This window comes from Pangasianodon hypophthalmus, chromosome 12 (assembly GCF_027358585.1).
Source record: "Pangasianodon hypophthalmus isolate fPanHyp1 chromosome 12, fPanHyp1.pri, whole genome shotgun sequence".
Lineage (NCBI taxonomy): Eukaryota > Metazoa > Chordata > Actinopteri > Siluriformes > Pangasiidae > Pangasianodon > Pangasianodon hypophthalmus.
Genome location: NC_069721.1, coordinates 1,691,273 through 1,706,272, shown reverse-complemented (window position 1 = coordinate 1,706,272; position 15,000 = coordinate 1,691,273). Strand labels below are relative to the sequence as shown.

Here is a 15,000-nt window from a genome sequence, read left to right as displayed (position 1 = left end):
TGATCGATTACCCTAATGTGTTCACCTGTTCCGTGTTTCAGCAGCTTAATTACGTTGATGATTGATGTCCGGTTGTTTCTCTTCTTTCTTAGCAAAGTCTTGTCGTGATTTACTGAACCTTATTTTTTGTTCCCATCCATTCTGTTTTTCTTCTCTCCCCCCCCCCCCCCCCTCCCCCCCCCCCCCAGACTTGTGCCTGTTAGCGTTTTTGATTATGTATCATCCTTCTTTGATGTTTGCCTTTCTGTTTATTTACTTCAGTTATATGTGAATATTATGAGTGGTATGCGGTTTGGGACGTAGCCCATGGAGAGAAACACGCACAATCTGTTTCCTTCTCCATTACTCGCATCATGTGTCGAGCCGCACCACGAATGTTGCTCCTCAGACACGCTGAATAAATGAATAACACATAAAAAAAAATAGTTGCAACTAAAGTATAAAGCCTCTAAAATGTCACGATCCACATTTAGGCAAAATGAAAACTCCGAAATCGGGAATCTCGACCATACGGAACGTAATGCCAGACTCCTGTCGCGTGGCGCTAACAATGCTTCAAAGACAGCGTTTTAATTGGGTCGAGGTTGGTGATGTCGCGCTCCTTTTGTCCTTGTTTTGCCTGCAAAAGAATTCCCCGTCTTCCTCCTTGACGAGGCGTCCTTAATTAACGGCGACAATCCAAATGCCAGCTGTCACATCATTACGGCTAATGACATTTTGCTTGTTAATGACACGGGCTTCGGGTTCAGAAGGAGCAGATGCTCTCGACAGTTGCATTTATAAACTTGGAGAGATGTTTACTGAGGTTTTTTTTTTTTTACTCGTGAAAATGAAGGAGCGTAACAGCAATTCGCGGTGATACTGCGAAAACTTACGGAGGAGCACGACTGTGACAGACGCAGATCTAAAAGTTGATATATACAACTGGTGCATAAACACTACTGTGTATAGTACGTTAATTATTACTGCAGCGAGGAAGATTTAATTAAATTTGTGTCAAATGGATCGTTATGTTACGGAGAAACTGGAAATTTCTTATGTTTCATTTAAAACGCAAAACTTACGATGTATTAATCTAGGACAGACCCGTAAGCGGTTTGACGTTTCCTCAGTTCCCCACTGAGGAATTTTAGCTCCTACCTGAAGTTAGTTCCCATTTACTGTTTGAAGAAAAAATTATAACCGTGGTTTCATCGTATCCCGTCATAAACAACTTTTAATTAAAGGTCTAAACATTACGAATAAATACAAAGCTTGGAAGGATGTAGAAGGGTAGAAGGAAGGAACCAGCGATCGTTCGAGTGAGTACAATTTGCTTTGATAATCGAATATGAGAATGAAAGCTACTAGAAACAATTTTACTGTAGTATTTAATTTACGTAGAAGCTACTTCTAGCTACTAACTTTCTCATCCTGGGTGAAGAACTGAGAAATGTCAGAGCGCCACAGGATTGGTCTGAGGAATCATTCGAGCCAATCATTTGGATTGTGAAAATCTCAGCGCAAATGTCGCTTTGTCACTGAAATCGTGGCTCACGACTTGATGTATTGGAGACGAGAAAATCTGAGCTACACCACTGGCCCTTCCACCAAGGGCAAGTGGATAAGAATGGATTAAAAATGGGGTTTGGAACACAGCCAGGGTGAGGTGCATATTTAGCCGCTCGGTTCAAGCAAAATGTGTAAAAGTATAAAAATTCCTCTTCTTTTCTCTCTCTCTAAGCACTCTCTCTCTCTTTCTCGCTAAGCTCTGGCAGTTCATCCAGAAGGAAACACAAAGTAGGACATCACACAAACAAGAACACACACACACACCCAGGTGCACACACATGCGCGCACACACACACCTGCACATAGTCACATATATGCGCATACACACAGAATTTTCTGTATGATCTAATTTTTTGATCTTTGATTTCTTAAATCCCAATTTTAATCATTTCAGAACTTTCTACCTTCATTTGAGAGAGAGAGACACAGAGAGTTAGGTAGAGAGAGACAGAGAAACAGACAGAGAGTGAGACTGATACAGCGAGAGAGAGAGAAACAGAGAGAAAGACAGAGGGAGAGTGAGAGTGATACCAAGAGAAAGAGAGAGAAACAGAGAGAAAGAGATGTGGAAAACCAGACAGAAGGTGAGACAGAGAGAGAGAGAGAGAGAGAGAGAGAGAGAGGGAGAGAGAGAGATTTTAAGATTTAACTCATCTTTATTTTACCACTTTAACGTGTCATTAATCCCAGGTTACTTTACAGTTGCGAGGAAAACGTTTTCAACATTCATAAATTCAGAACTAAATTTTCATCTTCATCAATCTGACAGAGAACACCCCCCGCACATCACAAAACCCTTTTAGATGTGTGATACATAAATTCCACCTTTAATCACCCTGCTATCATTCCACTTAGCATTGGCATAGGATCTGTGCAGCTTCTTTCTGGTTTTCCAGATCGCTAACTTCGCTGCTCCGACCAGAAACATGCCATTTTTCAAACTGCAACCCTATATTTAACTCCTGCAATAAAGGTTCTTCTGGAAAAGTCTTAACCAAACCCTTGAAGCATCTATTAAAACAACACACAAACAAACCTCTCAGTGTCTCACACTGTAGAAACAAATGTTCTACAGTTTCTGCCACAAAACCTGCACTGTCTGGTTACAGCTGGATTTAGGTGAGCCACATGTCTGTCTGTAGCTACTACCCTGTGCATAATCCTCTAATGCAGATCAGCGCTTTGCTTCTCTATAGGACGCTTCTACAGGGACCTCCACCTTTCCCTCAGAGGAAGATTCAGCCCAAACAGTTCCAGCCACTCTGACCATCGGTCACTTTTCAAGGAGGCATAGTGTGTTACCTTCACACAGATGTGGTATGTTCACTTTTTTTGAGACTGTTTGAAAGTTGCCCAATTCTGGGCCATGGAGATGCACAAGTGTCCTCTTCCTGTTCCTCAAACGCAGCTGGGAAGACCTTCAAAACTGGAGGTGCTACTTGTCCTTCCCTTCCCTGTAGACGTCCCCTTTGTGCCAGCTGTCGTAGGTTCTGTGTAGAACCATCCGGTTCACCTCCAGTAGCTTTGTTGCCAAATCAGAGGACTGTAAACTCGTCACCTCCCTGAAGTCTTCAGCAGACTTCCTTCCACCCACTGATGTCTATGCAGTGGCCGAGTTTTCTGCACCCCTTCCCTCACAGACATGCTTGTGTGCTTGCAGAAGAAAGCATTCTCGTTTGGATTATTGGGTTATGAAGTAGTTGTTCTTCTGTTTCCCACGCTCCAGGGGTTTCCACAGAGCTTTGTACTTTAAAAACTGTTTTCTATGACTCTAGCAAAGTCTCTTGCTCTTTGTAAAATAGAATTAGCTACTCAAGTCCATGGCAGTTCTCTTCTGTACAAGAGTATTTCTGCTGCTTGCAACCTGAAAGCTCGAACACGCTTTCTGATACCCTGATAAACCTTGTCCCTCTCATTGATTAGCAAGTACAGTGCTGCAGCTTGAGTCCAGAAGAATTGTACTGCTTTCTTCTGAACGCTTTGTAAGAGTCCCTCAGGTGGTTACAGTACCATCAGTTTGGGCCACAGTGTGGAGGCAGCCAGGTCGTTCATCACCAGCACCCTCCCCCTGTACGACAGCTGTGATAACAGCCAAGTCTATTTAGACAACTGAGCTGACACCTTCTCCTTCTGCTTTCCCAATTCCTCTGCTCAAACACATGACTTCCTAACTGCACACCTCTGTTTCCCAAACTAATCCCCCTGGAAGTTCTGGAATGTGAAACCCCTGCTACTGACCAATCAGATATCCCTCACACTTGTTCCAGTTGACCCTCGCTGAAGATGCTTTCTCAAATACTTTAAGACTATTCTTGAGTATTGTAATATATTGGGTACATTGGGTTATTAAAGCCGTGACATCATCAGCATAGGCTGATGATGAGACATGTGCCCCACGTGCAATGCTATATAGCTGGCCCAATAAAGGACAGCCCTGTCACTGGAATCGGACAGCCCTGTCTGATACCTCTAGTCACTGGAATCGGACAGCCCTGTCTGATACCTCTAGTCACTGGAATCGGACAGCCCTTTCTGATACCTCTAGTCACTGGAATCGGATAGCCCTGTCTGATACCTCTAGTCATTGGAATCGGACAGCCCTTTCTGATACCTCTAGTCACTGGAATCGGATAGCCCTGTCTGATACCTCTAGTCACTGGAATCGGACAGCCCTGTCTGATACCTCTAGTCACTGGAATCGGACAGCCCTTTCTGATACCTCTAGTCACTGGAATCGGATAGCCCTTTCTGATACCTCTAGTCACTGGAATCGGACAGCCCTGTCTGATACCTCTAGTCACTGGAATCGGATAGCCCTGTCTGATACCTCTAGTCACTGGAATCGGATAGCCCTGTCTGATACCTCTAGTCACTGGAATCGGATAGCCCTGTCTGATACCTCTAGTCACTGGAATCGGACAGCCCTTTCTGATACCTCTAGTCACTGGAAATCGGATAGCCCTGTCTGATACCTCTAGTCACTAGAATCGGACAGCCCTTTCTGATACCTCTAGTCACTGGAATCGGATAGCCCTGTCTGATACCTCTAGTCACTGGAATCGGATAGCCCTGTCTGATACCTCTAGTCACTGGAATCGGACAGCCCTGTCTGTCACCTCTAGTCACTGGAATCGGACAGCCCTGTGTGATACCTCTAGTCACTGGAATCGGATAGCCCTGTCTGTCACCTCTAGTCACTGGAATCGGACAGCCCTTTCTGATACCTCTAGTCACTGGAATCGGATAGCCCTGTCTGATACCTCTAGTCACTGGAATCGGACAGCCCTTTCTGATACCTCTAGTCACTGGAATCGGACAGCCCTGTCTGATACCTCTAGTCACTGGAATCGGACAGCCCTGTCTGTTACCTCTAGTCACTGGAATCGGATAGCCCTGTCTGATACCTCTAGTCACTGGAATCGGATAGCCCTGTCTGATACCTCTAGTCACTGGAATCGGACAGCCCTGTCTGTTACCTCTAGTCACTGGAATCGGATAGCCCTGTCTGATACCTCTAGTCACTGGAATCGGATAGCCCTGTCTGATACCTCTAGTCACTGGAATCGGATAGCCCTTTCTGATACCTCTAGTCACTGGAATCGGATAACCCTGTCTGATACCTCTAGTCACTGGAATCGGACAGCCCTTTCTGATACCTCTAGTCACTGGAATCGGACAGCCCTGTCTGATACCTCTAGTCACTGGAATCGGACAGCCCTGTCTGTTACCTCTAGTCACTGGAATCGGATAGCCCTGTCTGTTACTTCTAGTCACTGGAATCGGACAGCCCTGTCTGATACCTCTAGTCACTAGAATTGGCACACTTAGACCCTGCTGACCTTTACCATTACACACACTTCAGAATATAGCAGTCTGATCCAGGATAGAAACTTTTCTCCACACCCAAATGCTCTTAGAGTCTTATAAAGGTACTGATGATCAACCGTATCAAACACCTTCTCCTGATCTACTGATAGAATACCCAAATTCTCTTTGTTCATCTTGCTTATGTCGACTATGTCTCTTAATAAAAACAAGTTGTCCATTATTGTTCTTTTGGGTACACAATATGTTTGCTCTGTGTGAATTATTGTATCTAAACACTGTTTAAACCTATTAGCCAGACATTTTGATAATATTTTAGAAGATGTCTGGTCTCCAGTTCTTTAATAGTCCCAGGTCACCCTTCTTTGGTAGAAGGGACAGGATAGCTCGAAGACAGCTGATGGGTAATAACTGCTTCTTAAAATATTTATAAAAGTCTCCTCTCAATATTGTGCAGAAATTCTGATAAAACTCTGCTGGTAATCCATCTATTCCAGTGGACAGCTGTTTCACTGCTTCTGTAAGCTCGTCTAATGTAATGGTGGAGCCCAGTTCTCGTCTCTGTGCAGATTCTAAGCGTGAAAGATCTTGGAACAGTTCTGTCACGCTTAAACTTTTACAGCCTTCAGCACTATTATGGTCTGTATAAAAGTCTCTGGCCAACTGTCTCATCTCAGCTGGATCAGATGTTAAAATCCCATTCGGGTGACGCAAGCACGCCATTTGCTTCTGCTGTAATGTTTAGCGTTCTAAACGAAATAAAAAGGCAGTAGGAGCATCCATGTCTTGAACTGAGTAAATCTTTGCCCTTATTAATGCACCCTTCACCTTTTCTTTCAAATGAGATCCAAGCTCTTGTTTTTTTTCTCTGTCAGCACCTCATTTAATCCGACACTGTTTTTATCTGCTGCTTCTTTTTCCTGATATCTATTCTTTCTGAAAAAAGAGAACAGTGACCCGTGCTCTGCTGTTCGAGCCATGGCTAAACAAACATCATTCCTTCGCCATCACTGTCCGTGTGTTTGTCTCCTGTAAAAAGGTTATCCTGATTTCCTTTACTCTAACAGCATCTCCATTTTATTCTGACTCCTGCCTCCATTTATATTTAAGGAGCTCACTCAGAGAATCTTCATGAGGCGAAGACGCCCAACAGAGAAACCCAGCATGAAGTGACGTGTTTATATCTTTCTTTTCTGTAAGCCTCGACCTTGCCTCGTATTTTTGCCAGAAGAAACCAATTTTCTCACACACACATCATCATAACTAGCGTTACACTGTAATCTCGTCACCGAAGCTACAAATTTGTCGACGTCAGGGAAAAAAAGTCGCTTACCTCGACCTGTTTACTAAAGATTTCTCTCCGAAAAGGAGTTTATCTCTTGGAAAGAATAAACATCTTTGCTTTCCACTTACGACCCAGTTCCACATACGGTTCATCTAACTGATCACGCGTCATCATCGCCCCTCCACGCGCCGTGATTCAGTTACGAAAATGCGATAATATAATTTTGCCTGAAACTAAAATATCTCTTTAACTTTGTTAAGTCAATAAACTGAAGCAAAGTTTCTCCAGAACAACATGAGAGACTGATAAACTCCTACAGAAAACATTTACATTTACAAGTTATTGTTGCTAAAGGTGCTTCTACATGTTACTGAATTATGGGGTGTACTTATTTTTTCCACACCTGTTTTCTGAATGCTGGTTTATTTTAATTTTTTTTTATTTTTTAAAAATGACTACCTATTGAAATCTGTTGTGTTTTTTTTGTTGTTGTTGCCACTTGAGGTTATTTGTTTATAGATGTTAATGAGGACCATGCAACTGTTATTTACTCCCTGATAAATAAAAACCCAGAATTGAAGGAGGGTGTACTTTCTTTTGCCCTTGACTGTGTATATATGTATATTCTATATTTTGCTCACCTGGAGTGGATGAGGCGGATAGTTGAGCCACACCTCCCTCATGTCCTGTAACATACACACACACACACACACACACACACACAGGCAGATGAGTATAGTAATCTGTCTATCTGTATACTCTTGTACTCACGACAGTCTCTACACTCTCCACACTTGTATGTGTACTTGGCTACTTGAATACTTGGGAGGATTGTGAGCTGGATGTCGTCCCAAGGAAGAAATGACATAACATAACAAAAGAAACACACACACACACACACACCTCACTGTTGAACAGCAGCCTGCCAAACAGTTGCTTGGCCTCTTCTAACCCACCTTCCAGATACACAGCACCTGCAGAGAGAGAGAGAGAGAGAGAGAGAGAGAGAGACAGAGAGAGACAGACAGATAGAGAGAGAGAGAGACAGACAGATAGAGAGAGACAAAGACAGAGAGACAGACAGAGAGTGAGAGACAGAGAGATAGAGACAGACAGACAGACAGAGAGTGAGAGATAGATAGACAGACAGATAGACAGAGAGAGAGAGACAGAGAGAGAGACAGACAGACAGACAGAGAGAGAGACAGAGAGAGAGAGAGCCAGAGAGACAGATAGAGATAGAGACAGACAGAGAGCAAGAGATAGATAGATAGATAGACAGATAGACAGAGAGCGAGAGACAGAGAGAGAGAGACAGAGAGATGGAGACAGAGAGACGGAGAGAGAGACAGAGAGACAGATGGAGATAGAGACAGACAGAGAGCGAGAGATAGATAGATAGACAGACAGATAGACAGAGAGAGAGAGAGACAGAGAGAGAGACAGATAGACAGACAGATAGACAGAGAGAGAGAGACAGAGATGGAAATCACAAACTCGATGACAAAAAATGAACGAGAGGAAATAAAAGAAGTGTGTGTTAATCTTCACGTGGGAATGTACGGCTCTCAGCGCGTGCACACACACACACACAGAGCGGGATTATGTAAACGAGTATGTTCAGTGTAGTACATGAATATTAATCCTCTCCTGAGGTGAGTCTACATTAACTAACACACACACACACACACACATTTTGTTGCATAAAAAACTTGAGCTATTATTGCTCCATTTGTGTCCAAAACTGACACATTATTTTAATTTTCTTTGAAATAAGTGACCCTACTGGACCACACACACACACACACACACACACACACACACACACCTCAGTGTTAAAGTGAAGTGACTGAAGGAGAAGAACAAGGAGGGAAAGTGAATATCCTCCACTGCACATTGTTTAAAAAAATAAAAAAATAAAAAAAACCAGAAATCCTCAGCGAGTCAGAGATAATCCCATCTCTCCTCGGCTTTAACCCCAAATCCCCTCCATCTGCTCGTGCTAATCAGAAAATCAGCTTTATCATGGAAATTAGTGTGACTCAAAAACCAGCCTCTTTCATTCCTTTTGTTCATTATCGAGGATCAGGAGTAAATAAACGCTAACCAACATTAACATGCGAGAAGGAAGAAGGAGGAAATAGCAGGTGATGCAGCGAAAAGCCAAGAGCAAAAAAGGTGAAAGTAAACAAGAGAAAAGTCAAGGAGATACAAAAAGAAAAAAAGAAAAAGAAAAGGCTGAAAGGAGTGAGAGATAGGAAGCTCAGAAGGTGAAGAAGCTCCGATGTGAAAAACAAACAGCGACGATGAAATAAAAGCTGCGTTCAGCAGTTGGAAGTAAAATATCGTAAATAAAAGCTAAAGAGGTTAAGGAGCTATAAAAAAAAAAAAAGTTTTTTAAGAGTATTTTAAGAAGGAAACTATAATTTACAGTCCCTCCAGAAAGTATTTACCCCCTAGTGATTATTTCTCTTTTTGCTGGTGTTGCAACATCAAATTGCAGTTTATTAAAGTTGGGATTTTTTCTACTGACTCTACAAAAATAAACTCTACACAAAACGAAACAATCCAAACACTGATTTATTAATAAGTATTCACCTCGCAGCTAAAAAGGCCAGATCAGATCACGCCTGCTATTATGAAGACCAAGGAACTGCCAAGGAACATGAAGCTTTGAGAATTAAGTTGTTAGGAGGAAACAAAATCTGGAGAAGGTGATAAAGAGATCAGCAAAGCTTTGAAACTTCTCAGGAGCACTGTGAAATCCCTTATAACAAAGTGGAAAAAGTACGGCACAACCCAAACACTACCAAGATCGGGCCAGTTCTCAGAGAAGTGCCCACGAGTCCAGCTACACCACTGAAGGAGCTCGACAATATCATCAGCTCTTCTCAGATCCAGGATCTATGGGAGAGCGGCCAGAAGGAAGCCACTTCTGATAACAGAAAGGCAATGGCTGGAGTTTTCTCGAAAGCAGGTGATAAAATCTGAGAGTTTTTTTAGAAAAAAAACTCTGGTCTCAAAGCAAAAGGTTAACATAGGTGCAGACCAAATACACCCCCATAACACCACTCCTACCATCAAGCATGGTGGTGGTAGCATCATGTTCAGGGCTTGCTTTTTAGCAGGAGGAACTGGAAATCTTGATGTCGTCAAAGGCAACATGGATGGAGTCGAATACAAGCAAATTGTTGAGGAGAACCTGCTCCAGTCAGATATCTATGAAAATATATGTTCCAATAGGACAATACTGAAAAAAATCACTGTCCAATAACATTCTCCATCTAATTTGGCAAAGCTGGAGAAAATTGCTGCAAATGGACAATTCACACTGAGAGGGTGAATACTTATCAAATAAGCAGGTTTTTTTTTTAAATAATTCTGAGGACATCTAAATGATGATTAATTTCATGTCTGTAGAGAGTCACCTCATAACTTAGCAACTTGCCTAGCTTTCAGTAATCCTCAGCTATAATTTTCTGTTTATTTTTAACAGTTTAGCTACAATCCACATTCTAAATATTATAAAATATTTTCATTTACATTTTCAATATTTCTCAGTTGTTCTCAGTATTTCTTAGCTCCATCGTGCATTTTGATATTTCTGACCCATCCATTATTTCTTTATTTATTTTACTTTCTTTGCTATCTTTGAAATTTCAACATTTCTTAATTGCATTACAGTTTTTGTGTTTCTTTGCCAAATAATGAAGTTTTGCTATTTCTTCATGTTTTGGATAGATCGTTGCAAGATAATGACTTTTCAGTATTAGCTACAAAGTCATTTTTTCATCTACACATTTTTAATTAAAACCTCTTTTAATATTTGTTAGATCCATAAGGTATTTTTGCGAATACATTTTTCTGTATCTGCAGCTCCATCTCTTACAGATCTGCTGAAGGCTTTGATTAAACATGAAAGATATTTCAGAGATGCACACGAGAGAGTGATAGCAGGAGTGTGAGAGATGACGAAGTGCACAGTCAGCGAGTGTGTGATGGAAATTTAAAAAGTGCTGACGGTGCCTGTGACCAACTCATTAAGGCTACGTGGCCTTTACAAAAAAAAATCAAATTGAGTCATTCTGTGTACCATTTCTCTCCTGGGGTACATTATCACACACTTTTTGCTGTTTATTAATTTAGGGGTGATCTATTAGTGGCAAAGCAGTAATGCTTAAAGTTACAATGCTAGCTAGGACTTCTGCAGACTCCTAGAGACTCCCATATAATGCCATAGAGTCCTACAGACTCACTATAAACCCACAGAATTCCATCTATACGCATTTAATTCATATAAATTCTACCCATGTACCATGTGAGATTGGAGACACAGAGTCTAAATGGACCATGTCCAAGGCCTCAGTTGAAGAGGCAGCTGCAAGAAGCTGTAGCTGAAAGGGTGTTGGTGTCTGTCATGGTGGAAACTCTAGGACACACTGCTGAACACCAGTAGTAACGGAAGCAGTTCAGTTGAAGAAAGAAGCCTTCCAAGTATTGCTCATGGGCAGATCTTCGGATTCAAATGAGATGTATAGGACAGCCAGAAGGGCTGCAGCAAAGGCAGCTGCAGAAGCAAAAGCTTGCGCATGAGAGAAGAAGCCATGAACAAGACTTTCAGGCAGCCCCAAATATGTTCTGGAAAACTGTCTGACGCCTCAGAAACAGAAATCCCTCACAATCCCACAGCCTCCCACATGATCCCACAGACTCCCACACGATCCCACACAATCCCTCAGACTCCCTCACAATCCCTCAGACTCCCACACAATCCCACACAACCTCCTACACAATCCCACACGATCCCACAGACTCCCACACAATCCCTCAGACTCCCTCACAATCCCACAGACTCCCACACAATCCCTCAGACTCCCTCACAATCCCTCAGACTCCCTCACAATCCCTCAGACTCCCACACAATCCCACACAACCTCCTACACAATCCCACACGATCCCACAGACTCCCACACGATCCCACAGACTCCCACACAATCCCCCAGACTCCCACATGATCCCCCCAGACTCCCACACAATCCCACAGCCGCCCACACGATCCCTCAGACTCCCGCACAATACCACAGCCTCCCACACAATCCCTCAGGCCTAATGGTTAGAGGCTCGGACTTGCAACCCGAAGGTGAACCTGAAGGTCGTGGATTCGAGTCTCAGGTCCGGCAGGGATTGTAGGTGGAGGGAGTGAATGACCAGCACTTTCTCCCTCCCTCAATACCACGACTGAGGTGAGACCCTTGAGCAAGGCACCGAACCCCCAACTGCTGCAGCAAAAAGGCTGCCCACTGCTCCGGGTGTGTGTGTGTGTGTGTGTGTGTGTGTGTGTGTGTGTTCACTACTGTGTGTATGCACTTGGATGGGTTAAATGCAGAGCACAAATTCCGAGTATGGGTCACCAAACTTGGCCACAAGTCACTTCACTTCACTTCCTCAGACTCCCACACAATACCACAGCCTCCCATACGAGCCCATATACTTCCACACAATACCACATAGTCTAATACAATCCCACAGTCTCCCACACAATCCCATAGATTCCCAAGTCATCTCAATTATTTTAATATAATCCTATATAATCCCACATAATTCTACTGACTTCCATGTAATCCCATTGACTCCCATTTCCAGCTCAGACTATTGTTGGACATTTATATTCCTCTCCTTATTTGGTTGGAACTCGCTGTATTATCGCTTTTTTCCATTCTGTCTCATTAATGCACGTCCTGGCTCTTTCCTCAGTCACATTCCTTCCTAAACATCCTCGTTCATTCGCTGACATCAGCAGAGAAAGACGAGTGAAATAGAGGGGGAGAGAGAGGGTTCTGTCTATCATCTCAACATCCCATCTGTTTTACTACCCGTAAGCATTTTTTTTGAGAGACGAACACAGATGCTAATCGTATGCTCCAATTCAGACGTGACCTCATTTCCTGTCAAATCAACATCCCTGTTCTAAAATAGACATAACTGTTAAACCCTATATCTGGCTATCTTTATTCCCCTGTCTGTTTGCTCTGTCAGTGTCTGTACTTCATACAGCAGTTCCCCTGACAACATCTGTCCATCCATACATCCTGTCTGTCTATTACTATACATTTATCTGTCTGTCTACCCATGTGTCTTATCTATCTACATATCTGTCTGTCTGTCTGCCCGTCCACCTGTCTATAGCTGGGACAAAGCATCTCTGAACACAGGAGAATCTGATTTTTGCTCCTACCAATAGCCGCACTGTCCGTCCATCTGTCCATCTATTTCCGTCAGTCTGTCCATCCACCTGTCTGTCTACCCGACCACATGTCCTTCCATCTGTCCATCTATTGTGTCAGTCTGTCCATCCGACCACATGTCTGTATGTCTGTCCATCTATTTGTGTCAGTCTGTCCATCCACCTGTCTATCTGACCACATGTCCGTCCATCTGTCCATCTATTTGTGTCAGTCTGTCCATCCACCTGTCTATCCGACCACATGTCTGTCCATCTGTCCACCTATTTGTGTCAGTCTGTCCATCCACCTGTCTATCCAACCACATGTCCGTCCATCTGTCCACCTATTTGTGTCAGTCTGTCCATCCACCTGTCTATCTGACCACATGTCCGTCCATCTGTCCATCTATTTGTGTCAGTCTGTCCATCCACCTGTCTATCCGACCACATGTCCGTCCATCTGTCCATCTATTTGTGTCAGTCTGTCCATCCACCTGTCTGTCTATCTGACCAAACGTCTGTCCATCTGTCCATTTGTTTGTGTCAGTCTGTCCACCTGCCTGTCTAGCTGACCACATCTCTGTATGTCTGTCCATCCATATTTCTGTCTGTCTGTCTACCTACATGTCTGTCTGCACACGTGTCTGTCTGTCTGTCTGTCCCCTAAAACGAGCTGTTACTAAAGAAACACTAACGTATCAGAATGAGCTGCACTGCTGTCACGAGCTGCTGTTACAGAAAACTAATCAACACCTTCTGACAAATCACAGTCCAGCATTCAACAGCGCTGTGGTCTAATCTTCTATAAATAGATCCACGATCTATTAATGTGACTCAAACTTGCAGGTTCACGGGCCAAGAAAGTGTCATGGTGATATCTTAATTTATACTAGTGTGTGTGTGTGTGTGTGTGTGTACAGATAGGAGAGGGGAATTTAAATTACAATAGAAGACATATTAATCAACAATTTAATAATTTCCATGGGAGGTAAAATTTATTTATTTATTTATTTATTTGCACTCAGACACAATATTGCTTGTCTGTCCTTGTGTGTGTGTGTGTGTGTGTGTTTGCGCGCAGTATGTGGCGTTTTAGATGATACGAGTCTCCCCTGGGATTTAGATGTTAAGAAATCAATACCAGTAATGAATGTCCCTCTGTCTCCCACACACACACACACACACACACACACACACAAAGCAATAAAGCATAAAGTAATAAATCAAAAGAAAAGCAGGAGCTGTGGAACTGACACCAACTGAGTGCTGATGTTAAATTCTCACATCACGCTGCCAGCATTTTATCATTGTTTATCTTAAACACTGGCTACAACAGCTAACACTCTAAAGCTAGCCAGAGTTAGCCACTGCCGCGAGCAAAATAACATTGTCCGCTAACTAGCACCAGCTAGCTAAAGTTTAAATCAAGTACGTCTTCGAAGTAAACTAATTAACATCCCTGGATGTTAACCTAAAGCTAACAAACTAACCCTAATTAACTAGCACCTAAAGTAAAGCTAGCTGCGGTAGCAAAGAACGTAATAAATAATGCTAACAAACTAGGCTAGCAAAATAACTCTATGCAAATAGAGTTATATATACAATTCTATACTATACGCTAGCTAGTTACCCAATTTTAATTTTATAACTACAGTGTGTTCTTCACTCAAGGACCTAGTTGACTAAGTAGCTAACTAATTAACACTAACTAGTAATATAGCTCAAAGCAGTTATGACAGAGCATGAACTGAACAAAATACCAAGCTAACACTCGCTAGTGAGCCACACACACAAACACACACACACACACACACACACACACACACACAAACACACACACACACACACACACACACACAAACACACACACACACACACACACACACATATCAGTTAGCTAAATGTATCCATGAAAACTCCGGAGATCTAAAAACACAGAGGTTTTAGTAGTAAATGAGAAATGACAGCAATATGGAATGTGATAAATGTCACAGCGTGGAGTAAGTGCGTGTGTGTGTTTACACTGAATGTGTGTGTGTGTGTGCATTTTGAATAAATGTGCGTGTATATGTTTAAAGAAGTGTGCTTATGAGTATGTTAAATGTTTATGCATGTG

At 42.6% G+C, this 15,000-nt stretch overlaps 1 protein-coding gene across 2 annotated transcripts in view; it reads right to left on the bottom strand.

The window, feature by feature from the left end:
* drosha (drosha ribonuclease III) overlaps positions 1–15,000 on the bottom strand; it is a 57,296-nt gene that overhangs the window by 15,707 nt on the left and 26,589 nt on the right. For both annotated transcript variants that reach the window (XM_053238548.1, XM_053238547.1), the window contains exons 22-23: positions 7,565–7,635; positions 7,303–7,347 (exon numbers count right to left, since the gene is read on the bottom strand). In XM_053238548.1, the coding sequence (XP_053094523.1) occupies positions 7,303–7,347; positions 7,565–7,635 (116 nt within the window). The remainder of the gene's footprint in view (positions 1–7,302; positions 7,348–7,564; positions 7,636–15,000) is intronic.